The 17172-nt window shown below is 42.9% G+C and overlaps 1 protein-coding gene across 2 annotated transcripts in view; it reads right to left on the bottom strand.

Annotated features, from left to right (window-relative positions):
• The window catches only part of LOC144005501 (E3 SUMO-protein ligase ZBED1-like), a 32479-nt gene extending 16435 nt beyond the window's left edge, over nt 1-16044 (bottom strand). For both annotated transcript variants that reach the window (XR_013279584.1, XM_077503751.1), the window contains exon 1: nt 14573-16044. Coding sequence is in view for 1 of the 2 variants with exons in the window: in XM_077503751.1 (XP_077359877.1) it covers nt 14573-15142 (570 nt within the window). In the remaining variant the exon portion in view is untranslated. The remainder of the gene's footprint in view (nt 1-14572) is intronic.
• Between the last annotated feature and the right edge of the window lie 1128 nt (nt 16045-17172).

Here is a 17172-nt window from a genome sequence, read left to right as displayed (position 1 = left end):
AACTGGTGATTTATGCCTTGAGCGCGTTGCCTCCAACGCCTTCTAGCATTCCCTCTGGAAACCCAGAGAAACCTCAACCAACCACGACTCCAAATGGGGACCTTCAACCGTACCCAGAGTTCGAGGAGCACCTCCAAGAAGTTCTGCACCGCGCCGACGCGCTCCGGTCCGAACAGGACCGCGAACGGTTGCGCACCATGTTAATGAAATACACACCGTCTTTTGCCAAGGACTCCTTGGATTGCGGGTTGACGGCACTACATGTAGTCCGCATCCCGACTCAGCCCGGCGCTCCTCCAACTTTCGTGCGCCAGTACAAGATTCCGATAGCTTCTTACGAACCAGTACAGAAGACTATCGACGCCATGCTGGAAAAGGGCATCATTCGCCCCTGTAACAGCACCTATTCGGCTCCATTGTGGCCAGTCTTGAAGCCAAACGGTACATGGAGACCAACCATTGACTATCGCAAACTGAACCAACAGGTTCCTCTTTCGCGATGGCCCATGACATAACTTGAACAGGAACTTCCCAAGGTTCGAGATGCCAAATTCTTCATCACCATCGATGTGGCTTCGGGGTTCTGGACGATCCAAGTAGATCCCAGGGATCAATACAAGTTGGCATTCACCTTTGGCAACAAACAGTACACTTTCAACCGGTGTCCATTCGGCTACGCCAACTCGCCAGCCGAATTTAACATCTTCCTCAACAAGGCGTGCCCTGACGCCGCCGCCAGGGGCAACCTCATCTATGTCGATGACATTATGATGAGGAGCTCCTCTTTGGATGACCATTTGATGGAAATCGACCACGTTCTTGGACAGCTGTCTTCTGCAGGTGCCAAACTGTCCCTCTTGAAAGGTCAGTGGTGTCGCACGAAGGTCAACTACGTGGGGATCTTGGTTGGGCCGAACGGGATTGAACCACAATCCAGCCGTATTCAAGGCCTTCTTGACATCAAAACCCCCACCGATGTGTCAAAATTGCGCAGCTTCCTTGGCGTGTGCAACTATTCGCGCCAGTTCATTGAACACTTTGCTGACATAGCACGCCCTCTTACTAACCTGCTGAAGAAAGACACGCCCTTCGATTGGGGTGACGAACAAAGCAACGCGATGAATATGCTAAAACAAAAGCTGGGCTCCGCCCCCTGTCTCGCGTACCCCGATAGCAACAAGGAATTTTTCTTGGAAGCAGGATTCTCCGACCATTGTTTGAGTGCGGGTCTATACCAAATGTACGACCAGGATAAACGCGTCGTGGCGTACGCCAGTAAAACGTTGAACGGCCCCGAGTTGAAATACTCCGACTGCGAAAAAGCCCTGCTTTCCACAGTATGGGCAATCAAACATTTCTCAAACTACATTGGATGCCAAAAAGTAACGATTGATACTAACCATCATCCGGTTGCTTTTCTTAACAACCAACGCATTCGAGACGGCGTTGTAACGAACGCGCGCATTGCCGGCTGGCTTATGGCGTTACAAAGTTACGATGTTCGAGTCCGGTACACGAAAAACGCAAAGTTACCACTGGGTACCGATCTAGCAATTTGCCAGAACTGTGTGTCAACTTCCCCGACCCCGCCGACAGACGTCGCCGTGGCACCGATGCCGGAATTCACGCGTCACCGCTATTTTGAGGAACATGTCTGCAAAGACATGCCTACAGCTTACGTGGATGGCTGCTCTTACCACCACCAAACCCAGCTGCAGGCTGGGGTGGGCATCGCTTGGGTCAATGACACACCGTGCAAACCACTGCAATTCCAATTGGGCCCCCACTCTTCTCAATATGCGGAAATCGCTGGCATCCTGATTACACTCAAATTGGCAGTTGAAAACGGTGTCGCGGTGCTGGTTATCTGCACTGACTCAAACTATGCCCGCCTCGCCTTCACCTGTCATCTACCGGTGTGGCGTCGAAATGGTTTCCTTACGTCAGCGAAGAAACCCGTTAAACACCGCGACCTCATCTTGACATGCGACCATTTGGTTTCCTCCAATGATATGCATGTCTATTGGAAAAAGGTCCGGGGACACTCAAAAGTCTCAGGACCTGACAAACATTTTAACGACCTAACGGACACGTTAGCCAAACAAGGGGCCCTCAACGGGACTCCTTGGACATTTGATACAGCTTGGCTGCCCACCCAGCCCACCCTGGAGGTCCACGTTCTCACGCGCCGCCGCGCTGCGGCCGCCGCTGAGTCTTGCGACGCCCCCACACAAACCCCTACGGGGCCCGTGGCGTGCGTACCGCCCGTCCGAACCTCCGACTTGGTCGCCCAACAAGCCGGCGACCCCGCGCTTTTCAAAATAATTCAGCACCTTTCTGATCCTGTCGCCAACCCCGTGTCGCCTGACGCGTTGAGTGACGACAGCGACCTCAAAGACTTGCTCTCCGTGCTGCAAAGGCTGCGTCTCGTTAAAGGCCTTCTGGTTTATGACTCCGCGTCTCCGCCTGCCTTGCGGTTGGTGGTTCCACGGAGCCAAAGTGGGGTCTTGCTAACATACGCCCACGACGCGCCTTATGCAGGCCACCGCGGATTCAAGGCCACTGTCACCGCACTACAACAGGTGGCATACTGGCCGCGCATGCATAATGATGTAGCAACCTACATCAAAGGATGCCTGGTTTGCTGCCAGTTTCAGCCAGCAAACCCAAGTCACCGAGCACCACTCCAACAGAAAGGAGTCAACTTCCCATGGTCTGATCTGCAAATTGATTGGGTGGGACCACTGTTCAGATCTCTGAGAGGGAACAAATACTTTCTTACAGTAGTTTGCGCGTTCACCAAGTGGGTAGAATGCCTGCCTGCTCCAAACGACACCGCACACACCACTGCATGCTTGCTGATGAACCACGTGTTCTCCCGTTTCGGGTTGCCCTCACGGGTTAACTCAGACAGGGGAACCCACTTCACAGCCGAGGTAATGCAACAACTTTGGCAAATGCTCGGAATCAAGGCCCAGTTGCATATTAGCCATCACCCGCAGTCATCAGGACAGGTGGAGAGGACTAATCGCACCGTGGTAAATTTGCTGAAAAAGTTTGTTGTTTCCAACCATCGGGACTGGGACACCCGACTCCCACTGATCCTCATGGCGATTCGAGCCACCCCTCACGAATCCACAGGGGTGTCCCCCTTTGAAATGATGACCGGACGGCGAATGACGCTCCCCCTGCACCTGATGTACCAGCCAGTAGAAATAAACCTAGCCACGGCATACACGGCCTCCCAGTACGTGGAGGACTTGCAAGCCCACCTCCGGGCCACGTTCGCATTTGCTCAACAACGGCTTAAGCAATGTGCAGAAGGTCAGAAAACCTACTACGATAGGAAGGCCTCACGAACCGAGTTCGAAATAGGTGATCGAGTATGGTACTACTTGTTCGCGCACCCAAATGCTACTACTCCGCGTGCCCAGAGGGGCATCGCCCGAAAATTTCTTCCCCGGTGGTCAGGACCATACGAAATCGTCGACAAACTGTCACCCGTCGCCTATCAAATTAGGATGAATAAAGGACGTCAGGGGGACCAACTGAGGTGGGTCCACCGAAATCAGATCAAAAGTCACTGCGGTTTTGAACGTCTGGGAACGCGATCGAGCGAATCTCAGGACCAGCATACGCGCGAAACTGACAAAGGGGGGTCACCAGCTGACTCCAAGTCAGCGACCCAACCGACACCCTCGACAGACGCGCCAAACTCCGTCGACCGACCTAGCTGAGTATCAGACGTGCAAAAGGGGGGTGTTAGAGTTATTGTGTATATATTATTCTATATTTTCTCTTATTACATAGTTAATTGCCAACTATGTATTCAGTATTTCACTATGGGTTTGGAGCTGCTGCATGTTTATTCAACCTGAGGACATCTGGAATGTGGGAATGAAGAACTACAGCCTTCAAGGATTAGTAGTCGTGACGATTTAAAGGATGTCCTCTGTATTTTACGACTGCTGGAGTTGCTTATCACATTGCTGCCAGTACTCCCATTTTCCTCAGAGGCAAGTGTGTAGCCTATTGTGTATGTTAGGGAACCCCAAATAAAAGAGGAGAAGTAGGGAGTTGTGTCAGAAGGGGCTGGGAGCTTGTGATCTGCGCACAACTCTCTGTCAGCTTCTCCTCGCGAGTAATCAAATCCTTGTGTCTTCTCATTCTTTCTTCTGTGTATTTTAAATGTTGCAGGTGTTGACTTGACATTAACTTGGTCCTTTCGAGCCGGATCCCAGGACGCCTAAAGGATTCCAGTTGCAGAGTCGACCTCCAGGAAGACCGTGGCCACGGCAAATACTACCCTTTTCCGGGACTGGATTTCGTCTCTGTGACTGGGATCTGGAAGGCTGACGGGAATCCAAAGGACGAGAAGACATCTGGGTGAGAAAAAATTTACTTTCCGGGGGAAAGTGTGAAGTGAATGTCGACGTAAAATCTGCGCGAAGGTACTGTCGCAGCCTGCACGAAGGTACTGTGTGGGAGGAAAAACCTTGTGTATACTAGTTAATGGCAAGTGAAGGGAACGGAGCCCAGTAACGTCCGTGTAAAGAGACGATGCCGGAGTCGTGTACGTACTTAAATTCCGTGAAACGCAGAAAATAAAAGGGCCTTGTGTGAGTGTGTGAAGTGAATGGAAGTGTAGTGTCATTTGATACTTACTTCATTTTAAACAAACAGGATTGTAAGTGACAACTCATTGTGGAAGCAAAGGCAAGAATTCTCCGCCCTATTGGGTAGAAGCTTGAGAATTACCACAGTGAGAAATTTATTGTCACCCTGTTATTTGAACCTATCAGTCCCTAGGAAACTCTAGGTTCACGGACTGTACCAAATTCATATAAAATGGGGGAAAATAAACAGTAAAAGGTGAGCTATAAGATGAACTATCCAGTAAGGATTGGATGTTCATAGAAAAATTAGATCCATCTAAAATATAGCATTGAAATACGTGGATTACAAGATATACTTTTGCTGGCCAGCTTAATTTACAATAGTAAAAATAATAACAATAATAATGGTAATCCACTACAATATTAAATAAGGAATAAAATGAAAAGGAAAGTTGGAGCTTTAACAGCCTAATGATATCGAGGCATAAGTGTATAAGTGTCTGTAAAAGTGTATGTGTGTGGCTTCTCACTGTGTTTGTCTCTGTGAGCTCTTGTGTATGTGTCTGTGTGTCATATTGTCTAAAGATGCCGGCTAAAAGGGTTTAAATTGTGTATAAGGGGTTGTTAGATCGTGTCTAACATAACTATGTTAAAACGGTGAAATTGAGAATTTTTGGTCTGTATCAAATATGAGGTGCGTGGACCAAAAAGTGGTCCCAGAAAGGGTCATCACCCGGTCCTCAGGTGAAAATTGTGTATTTTGTTTTTGGATGGTAAAGCTAATTGTTTGAGAGTGAGTTAAGTAGGTGATTGATGACAAGTTGTTGGACTTCTGACAAAAAAAAAAAAAAATCCTTTTTGTTGGACTGTTTTGAGCATGGGAAATGATAAAAGTAAGAGAGAAACGTGAAAGTAGAATTGATTATGGTAGAATTAGAACAACTTTACAAAGAGAAGATGAATTAGTGGATGATTTTAAAGTGGGATTTGTGAAGTGTTAGAACAAGTTGTGGTGGTGTAGATGATGATAAGACAGGAAGGAAGTGTAATGTTAGAGGACACTGAGTTAAGAAATTACCCTCAAAAGTATAAAATAGATAGTTTAAAATGATTAGAGGAGTTAGAAAATAGAATATTATGCTACCTCACTACATTAGGTGGCTGTGGATCTCTGATAGTTGGTTGTACGTTTGAATGTTGATAAAATTAAATAAAAAAATGGATAGATCTCCAGATAAGTTAAAGATTGACAGGGAGTGGTAAAATTAGGACTCAGAGATAAGAATTGACCTCTAAGGTATTTAGGGACATAAAACACCTCATTCTGAGGGAAAAGCAAAGGCTATAAAATGAAATAAAATAAAAGCTCTCCAAAAGAAAGGATGGCTAACAGGCCACAGAAAAGTCACTTCTAAACTAAAATGATACTGTGCCTATGAAAATGTACGAATAAAGGTTTACACAGAAGACAAATGACAATAAGGCTGAGTAATTAAATTAGTAAATGTTCTAAAAGTTTCTTATTGTGGTGTTTGCATTGAATAATAGATTTGGTGTGACTCATGCAGATCCAGATTAGAGAACAACATAAAATTGTAAGAAAGATCCTTTACAATGTTGTTTTGAATATAGTCCTGAAGTTTGTATAAAAGATTGGTTACACGGAGGAAAGTTTTCCTAATTGAATTCTGATTTAGCTCCTGCTGTGATTGAGTGTGAAATTTAACAAATTCTCCCTCACTAGAACCTGATAAGTAAAATAGGCATTAAAGGAAAAAAGATTATTAAAATGGTTTGAAAGGCAAACACATTATTAGTGGTAAGTTATTTAAAATAAATAAATAGCTGAGATTTGTACTTGATTAGAAGAAGAAGAAAAAAAAGGCATTTATAATTGAATTTGAATGTTCTTAAAAGAGCACAATTATTAATAGTTGCTTTTCCACCAACAAGCCCAGGATCTTTGAGTTCTGGGTAAAGTGAGTTTTTTGTTGTAAAAGTTCAGCAGGGAATTTAGAATTGTGTTTTTACAGTGTCTTAGAGTTCTCTGTAATTAATTTAAATGAGTTTGATTGAGACGAGCTGCTGTAAAAATACTGACCCCTCAAAGTAACCACCCTAGGTTAGCGAGACCCTGCTGCCGAGATAGTACTTGGATGCCCCATGAGGAATTTTGATTACCCTGGTAATTGTTGTTGGTGGAAAAAACGGCCATTTATTTGAACAAGGTGAACATAAAAACAAAGATGAAACAAAACCAGTAAGCAGAATTATATTAAATGGGATTAGGCCTAGTCTTAGTGTCTACATTAGATGGGAACATGGTAGTAAAAAGATAAGCTGAGTAGAAAAAGGGATATCTCTATGTGAAAGGTGTAGGATCTTTGCATTTTTACGACGCAGTATATAACCTAAATAAATTCTTAAATGGTAGCTGACGCCTTATTACAAAAAGCGAGGGAACTGATTGTAAAGAAGGGAGATGATAAGCTATGTCACTCTGAGCATAAATGTGAGAACGAAAACAATGCTACACCTACGAGTGTCACAGTTGACTGACTACCTGTAAACTGATGATGAGTTTGATACAGTGACACTGCATATAACAATTATGGCAGAACAAATGGAGATGACAGAACTTTTGTTTTTCTTTAAAACTAAATAGGAAGAACTGTTTAACCTGCTTCCTTATGAATTCATCATTCATTCATTCATTCATTCATTCATTCTGATGTTGGGTTTCTTGACAACATGTAAGTAAGTGGAAATCAGAGCAAACAGATCAGATATCATATATGCTAAAGATGATTTATTTGAGTAAAATGCTGAATTGGAGATAAATTAGACTAGTGATTAAGGACTCGCAAAGGGCAGAAGTGCTGATTGAAAATACTAAACTTACTAACTGGAAATATATTATTAGATAATTTGGATTCTTGATGAAAATTTGAGGAATGAATAAGTACTATAACAGTACACCCAAATTGTATATTCTGGTCTAAATTTGCACTGGAAGGGAAATATACATACATATATATATTATTACTACAAGGATATTGTGAATGTCCCACAATACCCTCTCAAGCAATTCGAAATTGTTTGGGTACATTTGGGAAGTCAGATTTTGACTTGCATGGACAAAATTCTTCTATGGCATGAAAGAAAATTGAGCTGTGAAATGAAAACCAGCAACAACTTAAAAGAAAGAAGAAATTGGAGAATGATGTAAATAAAGGTGTATTACACTTTTGTGCAACAAGGGTGTAATATTTAGATTGTTTTGATTGTAAAGTGGTTATGATGGAGACCCAACGATAAAACGAAGTAATTTTGTCGGCCCTAAGATTTGAAACAAATTACAAAATGATATCTTAAATTCCTGAGTGAAATTGTGACCTGTTATGAACTTTTGATGTTTGTGATTATACATATATAATTATACATGAATTGGGTGGATAATTATGCTAACAATTCTACTACTGAAATTGAATTGAGATACTGATAACAACGACAATGTTTGACAAATTTTAATAGATAGATGAATGTGAAAAATGCAGTTTGTGATTTAAATTGAACAATGATAGTATTGGCTTTACGAAGATATTGGAAGGCCATTTGAACAGACAATTGATTGCTGACATGGTTATGAGTTTTGTTTAGAATGCATGGAGTAGAATTTAAGCCAGTATTTTATATTAATTGTGTACAAGATGATTGATATTCATGGTGGCTTTATTATTAACTACATATGGCTTTGGGAAAGATGTGTTACATTTAAACTTGATTATATGGTTGTAAACAATACAAGATGTAGTATGATACAATTAGTTTTGAAGAAATGCCAGACTACTACTATGCTATGGGTAGACTATAAAATTCTATCCGTCCAAGACATGTAAACTACAGTGTTCTTTCGCAAATTAGGGCCAGAGCGGTGAAGGCTACAGGGTCCCAATTGTTTTAAATTCCATAGTTGTTTAAAAAAAAAAAAAAAAAGAAAAGAAAAAAAGTGCTGATTTTGTGGATTTTTGTACAGCTGTGTAAGTTTTTGGAAGAGGAAAATGACTGTATGAAGGTTAACCCACTGATATACGAGGGAACACTGTAGTGGAAAAGAAAAAAAAGGAAAAATGAAAACCTTTTGTAAATATTGTGAAATTATTTTAAATTGCATGCAGCATAAGATTTATATGAAGTGGCTTGGATAATGATTTTGAGTTGTGAGCCATAAAAATGTCTCAAAAGGGGGGAGTTGGTAACAATACGGCAATACCGCATGTAAATTTTATATTTTTAATTTTTTAAGTTTTTATGTTTTTGGAATTTTGTTTTAGAATTTTGTTATACATGGAATTGATGTTTCTAATATTTTACAATTTTTGTTAGTGGCTATGGATTTTATGGAATTGAACAAAAAGTAAGACAATGTCAATATTAACAAGTACTGATTGATGGTCTTAAAAAATGTAACAATGAGTTGAAATTGTTCCAGAAAAACAACTGGATGTTGTTATTATTATGGCAGAAGCATTGTGTGAACAGATCATGTCTCTATATGACGTACTAGTTATTTGGAGTAATGAATGAAAGTCACTTTACATGTTACATTGTTTAAGGGAAAAACAGAAAAGCGAGAAAAATACATGATCAAAGCATGGAGATAAGATAATTGATGATTAAGTAATTTGGGAAATTGTAAAAGGAACAAGACAGTTAAGCTCGTTTGAAATTTCGTGTGGTGGACCATTTAAATTTGCCTATTGTAATAACCTGTTAAGCCGTACAGATGAAAGAAATTTATTCAAGTGACTATATGAGAAGATTGTTTAAATGATAAGGAAGTGAAAATGTTTAATCAAATGCCAGATGACTCTCTATCTCAGCAGGAAGGCAAGCCTCCCATCAAGGGTAGTGACTGACTTTGATTAAAGGTCCAGCCTAAGGTGGGAAGGCCCTTGTAAGTGTTGTTGGCCCCGAAGGTTGTGAAGATCGCTGAACGACTCTCCTGGATTCACCTATCACATGGCACAAAACAGGTACCATTGACTAACAGCTTGCCAGGTTGCGGAACGAAGCCTGACTGAAGTGAGGTCAGAGGAGAAACAAGCAGCTTGACTCGCTGTGAAAAGTCTGACCAAGTAAGTCAGTGAAGACTTTGGGAGCACATTGTTTGCTACCCTCAAAGTTCCCCCAACCGCTGTGAAGTCCAGGACCTGTCTCACTGTGCAGGATGTGTCAGAAGGGACAACTCAAGGAGACGAGTCCCTTTCCTGAATCAAATGGAGCGTAAGATGCGATCAGACGCAGTTGGGGCTGTCTTTTTGATTTTGATTTTTGGGGCCATCATGAAGAGGAAGAGAGACAGCTGGTTGAATTATTAATGCTGAGAATTACATACAGAAACATTGGATAATGTACATTATGATATGCTTGAATTATTTTCAGATCCAGCCGACTATGACTAAAGATTAACATTGCCTCTGAGTGTAAATGTATTTGTTTTCGTAAATATGATCCTGCAGTTGAAAATCTAATTGAAGTAACTCATAGGTGATCTGAGACTTTGAGCAAATATATAATAAACAGGGGGGAATGTTAGAGTTATTGTGTATATATTATTCTATATTTTCTCTTATTACATAGTTAATTGCCAACTATGTATTCAGTATTTCACTATGGGTTTGGAGCTGCTGCATGTTTATTCAACCTGAGGACATCTGGAATGTGGGAATGAAGAACTACAGCCTTCAAGGATTAGTAGTCGTGACGATTTAAAGGATGTCCTCTGTATTTTACGACTGCTGGAGTTGCTTATCACATTGCTGCCAGTACTCCCATTTTCCTCAGAGGCAAGTGTGTAGCCTATTGTGTATGTTAGGGAATCCCAAATAAAAGAGGAGAAGTAGGGAGTTGTGTCAGAAGGGGCTGGGAGCTTGTGATCTGCGCACAACTCTCTGTCAGCTTCTCCTCGCGAGTAATCAAATCCTTGTGTCTTCTCATTCTTTCTTCTGTGTATTTTAAATGTTGCAGGTGTTGACTTGACAGGGGGTCAACACCCCGCTGCAGCTACCGAACCCCTAAGTGATACCATACTGAGCGACGCTAACCCGCTTGTCTTTGTTGGTTGCTAGAGGATGGTGTGATATGATGACACCCTGATGTTGTGCATGACCGCTGTGGTGAGTTGGCCAGAAACGGTTGAACCCGGACGTGCAGCGAAAATTGCCTTGATTGAATAACCAGGACTGCTTACGAATGACTGCGAGAAGTTAGCATACTGTGTTTTTCTACTTATTTGCAGACGCTTGGTGCAACACTTAAGGATACGGTCCTAGCTGTAACACCGATAGCATTATGCAGAACTAGACTAGACAACTATAAAACGATTTGCAACTTGAATTCAAAAGATTATGTACACTCAAGGTGTTATAATACTCATGAATGGAATGCTTCGTGAAATCAGTTTTTGCTAGCTATAAAAAGCTCCCCCGTACTTAAGGCCTTCAAAAGCAGGTCAGAGTACTCTTTTTAAAGCGTTAGTGAGTCTAGCTAATCTAACTAAGCCCTTTGCCTTCCTTCCCTTAGTCCAGCGTGACTGCCGAGGATACTCTGATTTTTTTTTTCTTTCATTTCTTTTTCTCCCCTCCTCCTTTTTTTTCCCTTTTCCTTCAGTTATTCTTGGATAGCACACAACTTTTTGGGTGTTTAATTACGCTATAGGAAGATGCGATAACTAAGTACCTAGCAACGATAGTGTCGCGCTAACCGACCTAAGACTTTTTTTTTTTTGACGAACACCCCCAGGGGTGGAGATTTGCACCGACACGCAGGTGCCTGAGACAACCTCCCCATCTTTATAAGAGAGCTATGGCCTGAGTATAGCCCCGGGTTTTTGAGTTTTAGAAGGCGACAGCCTCTTTTTCGTTCTCTCTCTCTTTTCTTTAATTTGCTGTTCGTTTTCCCCTAGTTACCCATTATATGATACTAGCCTTATAGCCTTAGGAAAAGTTTTCTTCCTTTTCTTTTGTTTGGAATTTCGCGTCTTGCGTCTTTCCCAGGCCCGCGCCTGTTTTGGGACCCGAGTCCCTCAGTCAGCTGACACAGCACCAAGTTAGACACACACTGTTAACTGAATACACATAGAGACACCTTGAAAACACACAGACATACCCTGCATACACATAACCAGGCAGAGGTTAGAGAAAAGTTGCACCAGTGGTATGTCTTGAGTGTTGCAGCAGAGCGTGAGTGGCCACGCATCATCTGGACCCGTCAACCTGGACATCCTGAAGATTCATCCCGCTTGACGAAGGGGGGTCTGTAACAACTATTGCCTAAGTTCCACTCTACCCTCTAATTTTTTTTTTAAGTTTGCTTCTCCTAAAGCAAATTCTCTGCAGTGCATGAATATTCCACTGCCCAGACAGGATCCAAGCCTGGTCAGCTCGGCAGGTGGTCACCCAGCCACCAACAAAACTCTTTTGAAGCCGCTGACCAGGTGACAAAGAAATTTATGCGTCTGCCGAAGGAGTGTATTCAAGCAGTCTTCTCGGAGCCCGAACAAATGGCTCCAATGGTTTGGAATACACAAATGACCGATCAAAGGAATGTTCATGACTTCTTATCAATCACAAAAGGATGTTCTGGCGTCTCGCCCTTCCTGGAACGTCTAGATGGAGCAACAACACCTCCAAGTGGTGAAACTTGGAACTATCCTTAGTGACAATTCACATAAGTAACCGCATTTTACACATTTATACCATGATAATTCTTGACAGACAACTGAACTACGAATGATTCATGTTATATCTTTGTGTGTATGAACATCCTATTTCATTTGTACTCCATAAAGAATGAAAGGTAATCAATATCTCTCAGTTCAGTCAGATTAGACAAGTAGAAGTTACCTCACAAGTTAGTTTATGATGCATTAATTACGAAGTGTGTTAAACGGGTTGTGTGGGGAAACTGATTTGCCAGACTGACCAAATTTAATGCCAAATTATTAATCTCTTTAATAATTTTCCTCTTAAAGTCTGCCCGAGCGAACAGAAGGGTGTGCCATCACCTGCTGAAGCCCCACCCAGAGACTTTAAAAAGGACGAGCAGACCCTCGCTCATTCTCTTGCTCCTCTTCCTGCTCTCCCGCCTCTTCCAAAACTCTGTTCCACGACCTGCAAGTGGCCCAGCCTGCTCGAACTCTTTGTTCCAAGAAACTTGCCAACCACGTGGCCTTTTTCTTTTCTGGCAGGATCCGTTAACGAGAGCGGATCCTCGCTCCACGCCACGCCAAAGCAGGTGCAAACTGCAACGCTGACTAAAGACTCTTTTGTTTTGTTTTTTTGTTTTGTTCCACCATCGGCTTGCCCGCCCGGACTTCACGGCCCCCGGCGTACACTTGCAACGTATCGCCGGGCTCAATGTTTTGCACCTAAGCCGCGCACCTCACGTGCTATTCGCTGGCGCTCCGCCGCAGTGCCAACGCACCTCCAACGGCTGGCCTTCCCCATACGCAGGCGCGTACTGACCGAGCTGCAACACCTGAACTCGGACAGCTGCCCAGCAGAAGCAACCTCGCCGGATCGCCGACCAATCAAGGCACGAGCCGCGCAACTACGCCAGGCCCGCGAGCGGCTTTCCCGTGCTCACCTGTGGAATAAACTTTTTATTTTATTTTATTTTCTTGCCTTTTTGGAACGAACATTGACTATTTTTCCCCCTTCTTTTTGAAGACCTTTCTGCTCGTTCGACGCAACTCCCATTCTCGTAAGTGCGCTTGATTCCTAGCTCGGCGTATCCACTGCGTGCAACTTACGTTTGAAACATCTCACAGATCTGGCAGGTCAAATTTCTCTTTTCTCTTGTTTCCTCATTCATTTGCATTCCTTCCTTATTTTCATTCGCTTTATTTTGTTTCTTTTCTTCTGACGGTAGAATATAGGGGTGTTAAAAAAAAATCGATTCGGCGATATATCGCGATACTACATCGCGCGATTCTCGAATCGATTCAATAATCGGCAGAATCGATTTTTTTTTTTTTTTTTTTTTTTTTTTTTTTTTTTTTTTTTTATGATTCACACCTTGAGCATGGAAGAATGTTATATGAACGGCACATTAAGCCTTAATATTTTTATTTTAATGCTGTTCAAATGTGAAACAGATTGCAAACTGTTTGTGTACAGTGGCTCACGGTTATAAGCCTCAAGTTTTAGATAAATATATTCATCCAAATCTTACAGTGTACATGTACAAATTTACTGATAGTATTTTCTAAATTTGAATGGAAAAAAATCGCAACAATCGACTTATAAATTCGTATCGGGATTAATCGGTATCGAATCGTGACCATTCGTATCGGGATTAATCGGTATCGAATCGAATCGTGACCTGTGAATCGTGATACGAATCGAATCGTCAGGTACTAGGCAATTCACACCCCTACTAGAATAGTTAGATAGGCAGTGTTTTGATTCTGTAGTGTAGCAATCGTGAATAAATGCATGTTTTATTAACTGTATTCCGCCTAAGTCATCTGTGTTTCCGAGTGGATTATTATTCTTTTGTTAGTACAACGAACCACTGAATATCGAGTGTGGCGACTTTAGATTATCAATGACTGATGAAAGAAGGATTTTGGTCGTTGTTTGCTCCTGTTAACCCAAAGCAAATCCAACGTGGTGCCCCAGAGGTTATCGAGGTAAATACAATTTACCTCTGTAACGTCCAGATTATTAATTTGTCCAAAAGACGACCCAATTATCGCTACATCACCATCATCATCATCATCTATAAAAGCCAACTTGGATAAGTGTTGAACTAGCACAAGTGATTTATTTTCCATGTGAAATAAATAAAAACATATATAGTAACATTACTATAACTAAAACAGAAAATCTTTAAGTGAAATGGAAAATAATAAGAGTAAAACTAACTGCTGCTAATATTTTATTTCTTACCATATCCTCCACTTGGTCTGCTATCTTCAGGAATATCACATCCTTTACAGTGTTGTCAGCATCCATGAAGTGGAGGTCTTTGAAGCGGGGGTCAAGTGCTGAAGCATTGTCGAGGAAATCTTGGATGTAGTTGTAACGGGACTCAAAGTCCTGTCTGAAATTTTCTTTCATTTTGCCAATGACTGCTAGATCGCTGTGGTTTTCTCCAAATTCTGACCGTAGTTTAGCCAGTAGTGGGGAAACGATGGAGAGAGTGGGGGTCTTTTCCTCACTGAGGAGCTTGGTTGCCATTTTCAGGGGGGACATCAGTTTCACAATTTCTAGGACAACTTTTATCTCATTATCTGAGAGGGCAGGCAGTGGTTCTCCCCTTGGCTTGATTTTCCTTAATACTGCTACCACGGCATCCTTCTGTTCCCAAAAACGCTCCAACATCTCAAGGGAACTATTCCACCTTGTGGAAACATCATGGATTAGCTTGTGGTGTGCCAGACCCAAGCTGTGCTGCTGATCACGGAGAGCATCAGAAGCTTTAGTACTTTTGTGAAAAAATTTTACAATTCTCCTCATTTTCACCAGGATAGGTTTCACCTGGTCTACTTTAAATGTTTTTTTGCGAGGACAAATTCAGTGTGTGTGCTATGCACCGCACATGCGGCTTCATTTCTGCAGCAGACCCAGCCAGGATCATGTTTGTTGCATTATCCGTGACTAACGCTGGCTTCTTGTCACCAATCTTCCACTCGCGGCTAACGTCGCGCAGTAACTCTGCAAGATTTGCTCCGGTGTGGGACTCACGGAAAGCTCTGGTCTGGAGAACGAAGTTTTGCATTTCCCACTCCATGTCAATGTGGTGTGCCGTCACTGTTATATAGGAGTCAGTGGCGTAAGACGTCCACCCATCCACTGTAAGTGCGACTCTTTGTGCACTGTTCAGCGACACAACTATCTCACTTCTCACTTTGTTGTACAGGTCGGAAATATGTTTGTCAGTGAAGACAGACCTGTCTGGTATTTTAGACCTGGGTTCCAAAACGTGCACGAGCTGTCTGAAGCCCTCATTTTCCACCACGCTATAAGGCTGCATGTCTTTACATATGAAGTAAGCAATGGCCTTAGTTATAGCCATTGCACGGTCAGAGTTTTCTGCGAGAGGACCCACAAAATAAGAAGCAAAACTTTTCTTATCCTCCTGACCTGATTTGCTTAGTCCGTCTCCGGTGTCCGACGAGGAACTAGACGCGGAGGCGGCTGTACACTTGTTCGTACTGTCCGCGATGTGGTGTATCCTTTTTAAGTGGGTCTGCATGTTTGTCGTGCTGCCGTTGTACGGCTTCTTCACGCGGCATTCTTGGCAAATGACGAACGTTTTGTCAAGCTTTCCGTCTTTCTTTGTGAATCCGTAGTGTTTCCAAACATGATTTAAACGTTGTGGGTGCATTGCATATGTAATCTGCCTCACTGCTGCTCGCGCCAACGTCCATGTTTTACTTCCGAGTGTACTGTATGTGCCACACGGCTTCCGTATGGTGCATTCAATGCACCCTGGGATTTTGGGGAACAGCAAATGGAATGCAGTTTACCATCAATAAAACGGCACTTACATCGGATTTTACCGATACCCGCCAACGCATCAAGATGGATCTCGATTTCACACGTCAATTACATCGGTACCCAGTGAATGAGCCGATGCCCTCGCGTCGTGCATGTGCGCATCGATGCATCCATTAATATCGATTATTTTCCACACCCCTAATCGCTGGCAGTGCATCGAGATGCGTATCGAATCGTCCTCAGTGCTGAGATTCACACCCCTAATATATAGGTCAGCGTCCACACACAAGAAGGTTCTCCAGGCCGCCGCCAGCACCGAGGTCAAGCGAGGGTATCACCTCTTTGCGCTCTCTCTCAACGTGGAGAAGAGAACAGTCTGGAAAGGCGCAAATATGGAGGAGTGACGTCACGTGATCACAGAAGATATTTCTTCAATGGCGGTACATTTTCACATGAGACACAAATGGAAAAATGACAACTTGTATCAATTTGGGAACATACTGTACCGATATAAGAAATTATTTGTTTCCAAAAAGTGAAACGTGCATGCATATATCAGTTCAGCAGGCACAAAGTCAACTCTTTGTTTCCATGTTGTTTATTTAACATCCATTTAAAAAATAAAAAAAAAGACTTGATGTGAGCAAAAAGAATTCAAATGTGGACCTTGTCAAGTGTCTTGCAGTCACGTGAGCTCAGTCAGTACTTGGCTGGCCAGGCCTCCGTTTTGCCGCTTCACGGAGTCCGTCAGCGTTTGTTTTGATGTTTGTTTGTTTTTTCTCGACCTCTTGCGTCTTCATTTGCGGCTTTTGCTTTTGACAACAACGCAAGTTGTGCAACCTCCATTTTCACTCAGTCAGTCTGGCAGTCGAAGTGTTTTGTGGACAGGCGCCGCCAAATCCTGCCTGAAAAGCCAAACCCCGTCTCCCACAATGGTTGTTTTGCGATGAGCGTCACGTCAGCTGCCATCCGAAAACATTTCAAGGTTGAGGAAAGCTTCACAAGTCGACGACGCTCAACTTTGTCACAATATTCTCATTTGCTCA

Source organism: Festucalex cinctus, chromosome 17 (genome assembly GCF_051991245.1).
Source record: "Festucalex cinctus isolate MCC-2025b chromosome 17, RoL_Fcin_1.0, whole genome shotgun sequence".
NCBI classification, from domain to species: domain Eukaryota; kingdom Metazoa; phylum Chordata; class Actinopteri; order Syngnathiformes; family Syngnathidae; genus Festucalex; species Festucalex cinctus.
This window is presented reverse-complemented; position numbering and strand designations above follow the sequence as displayed.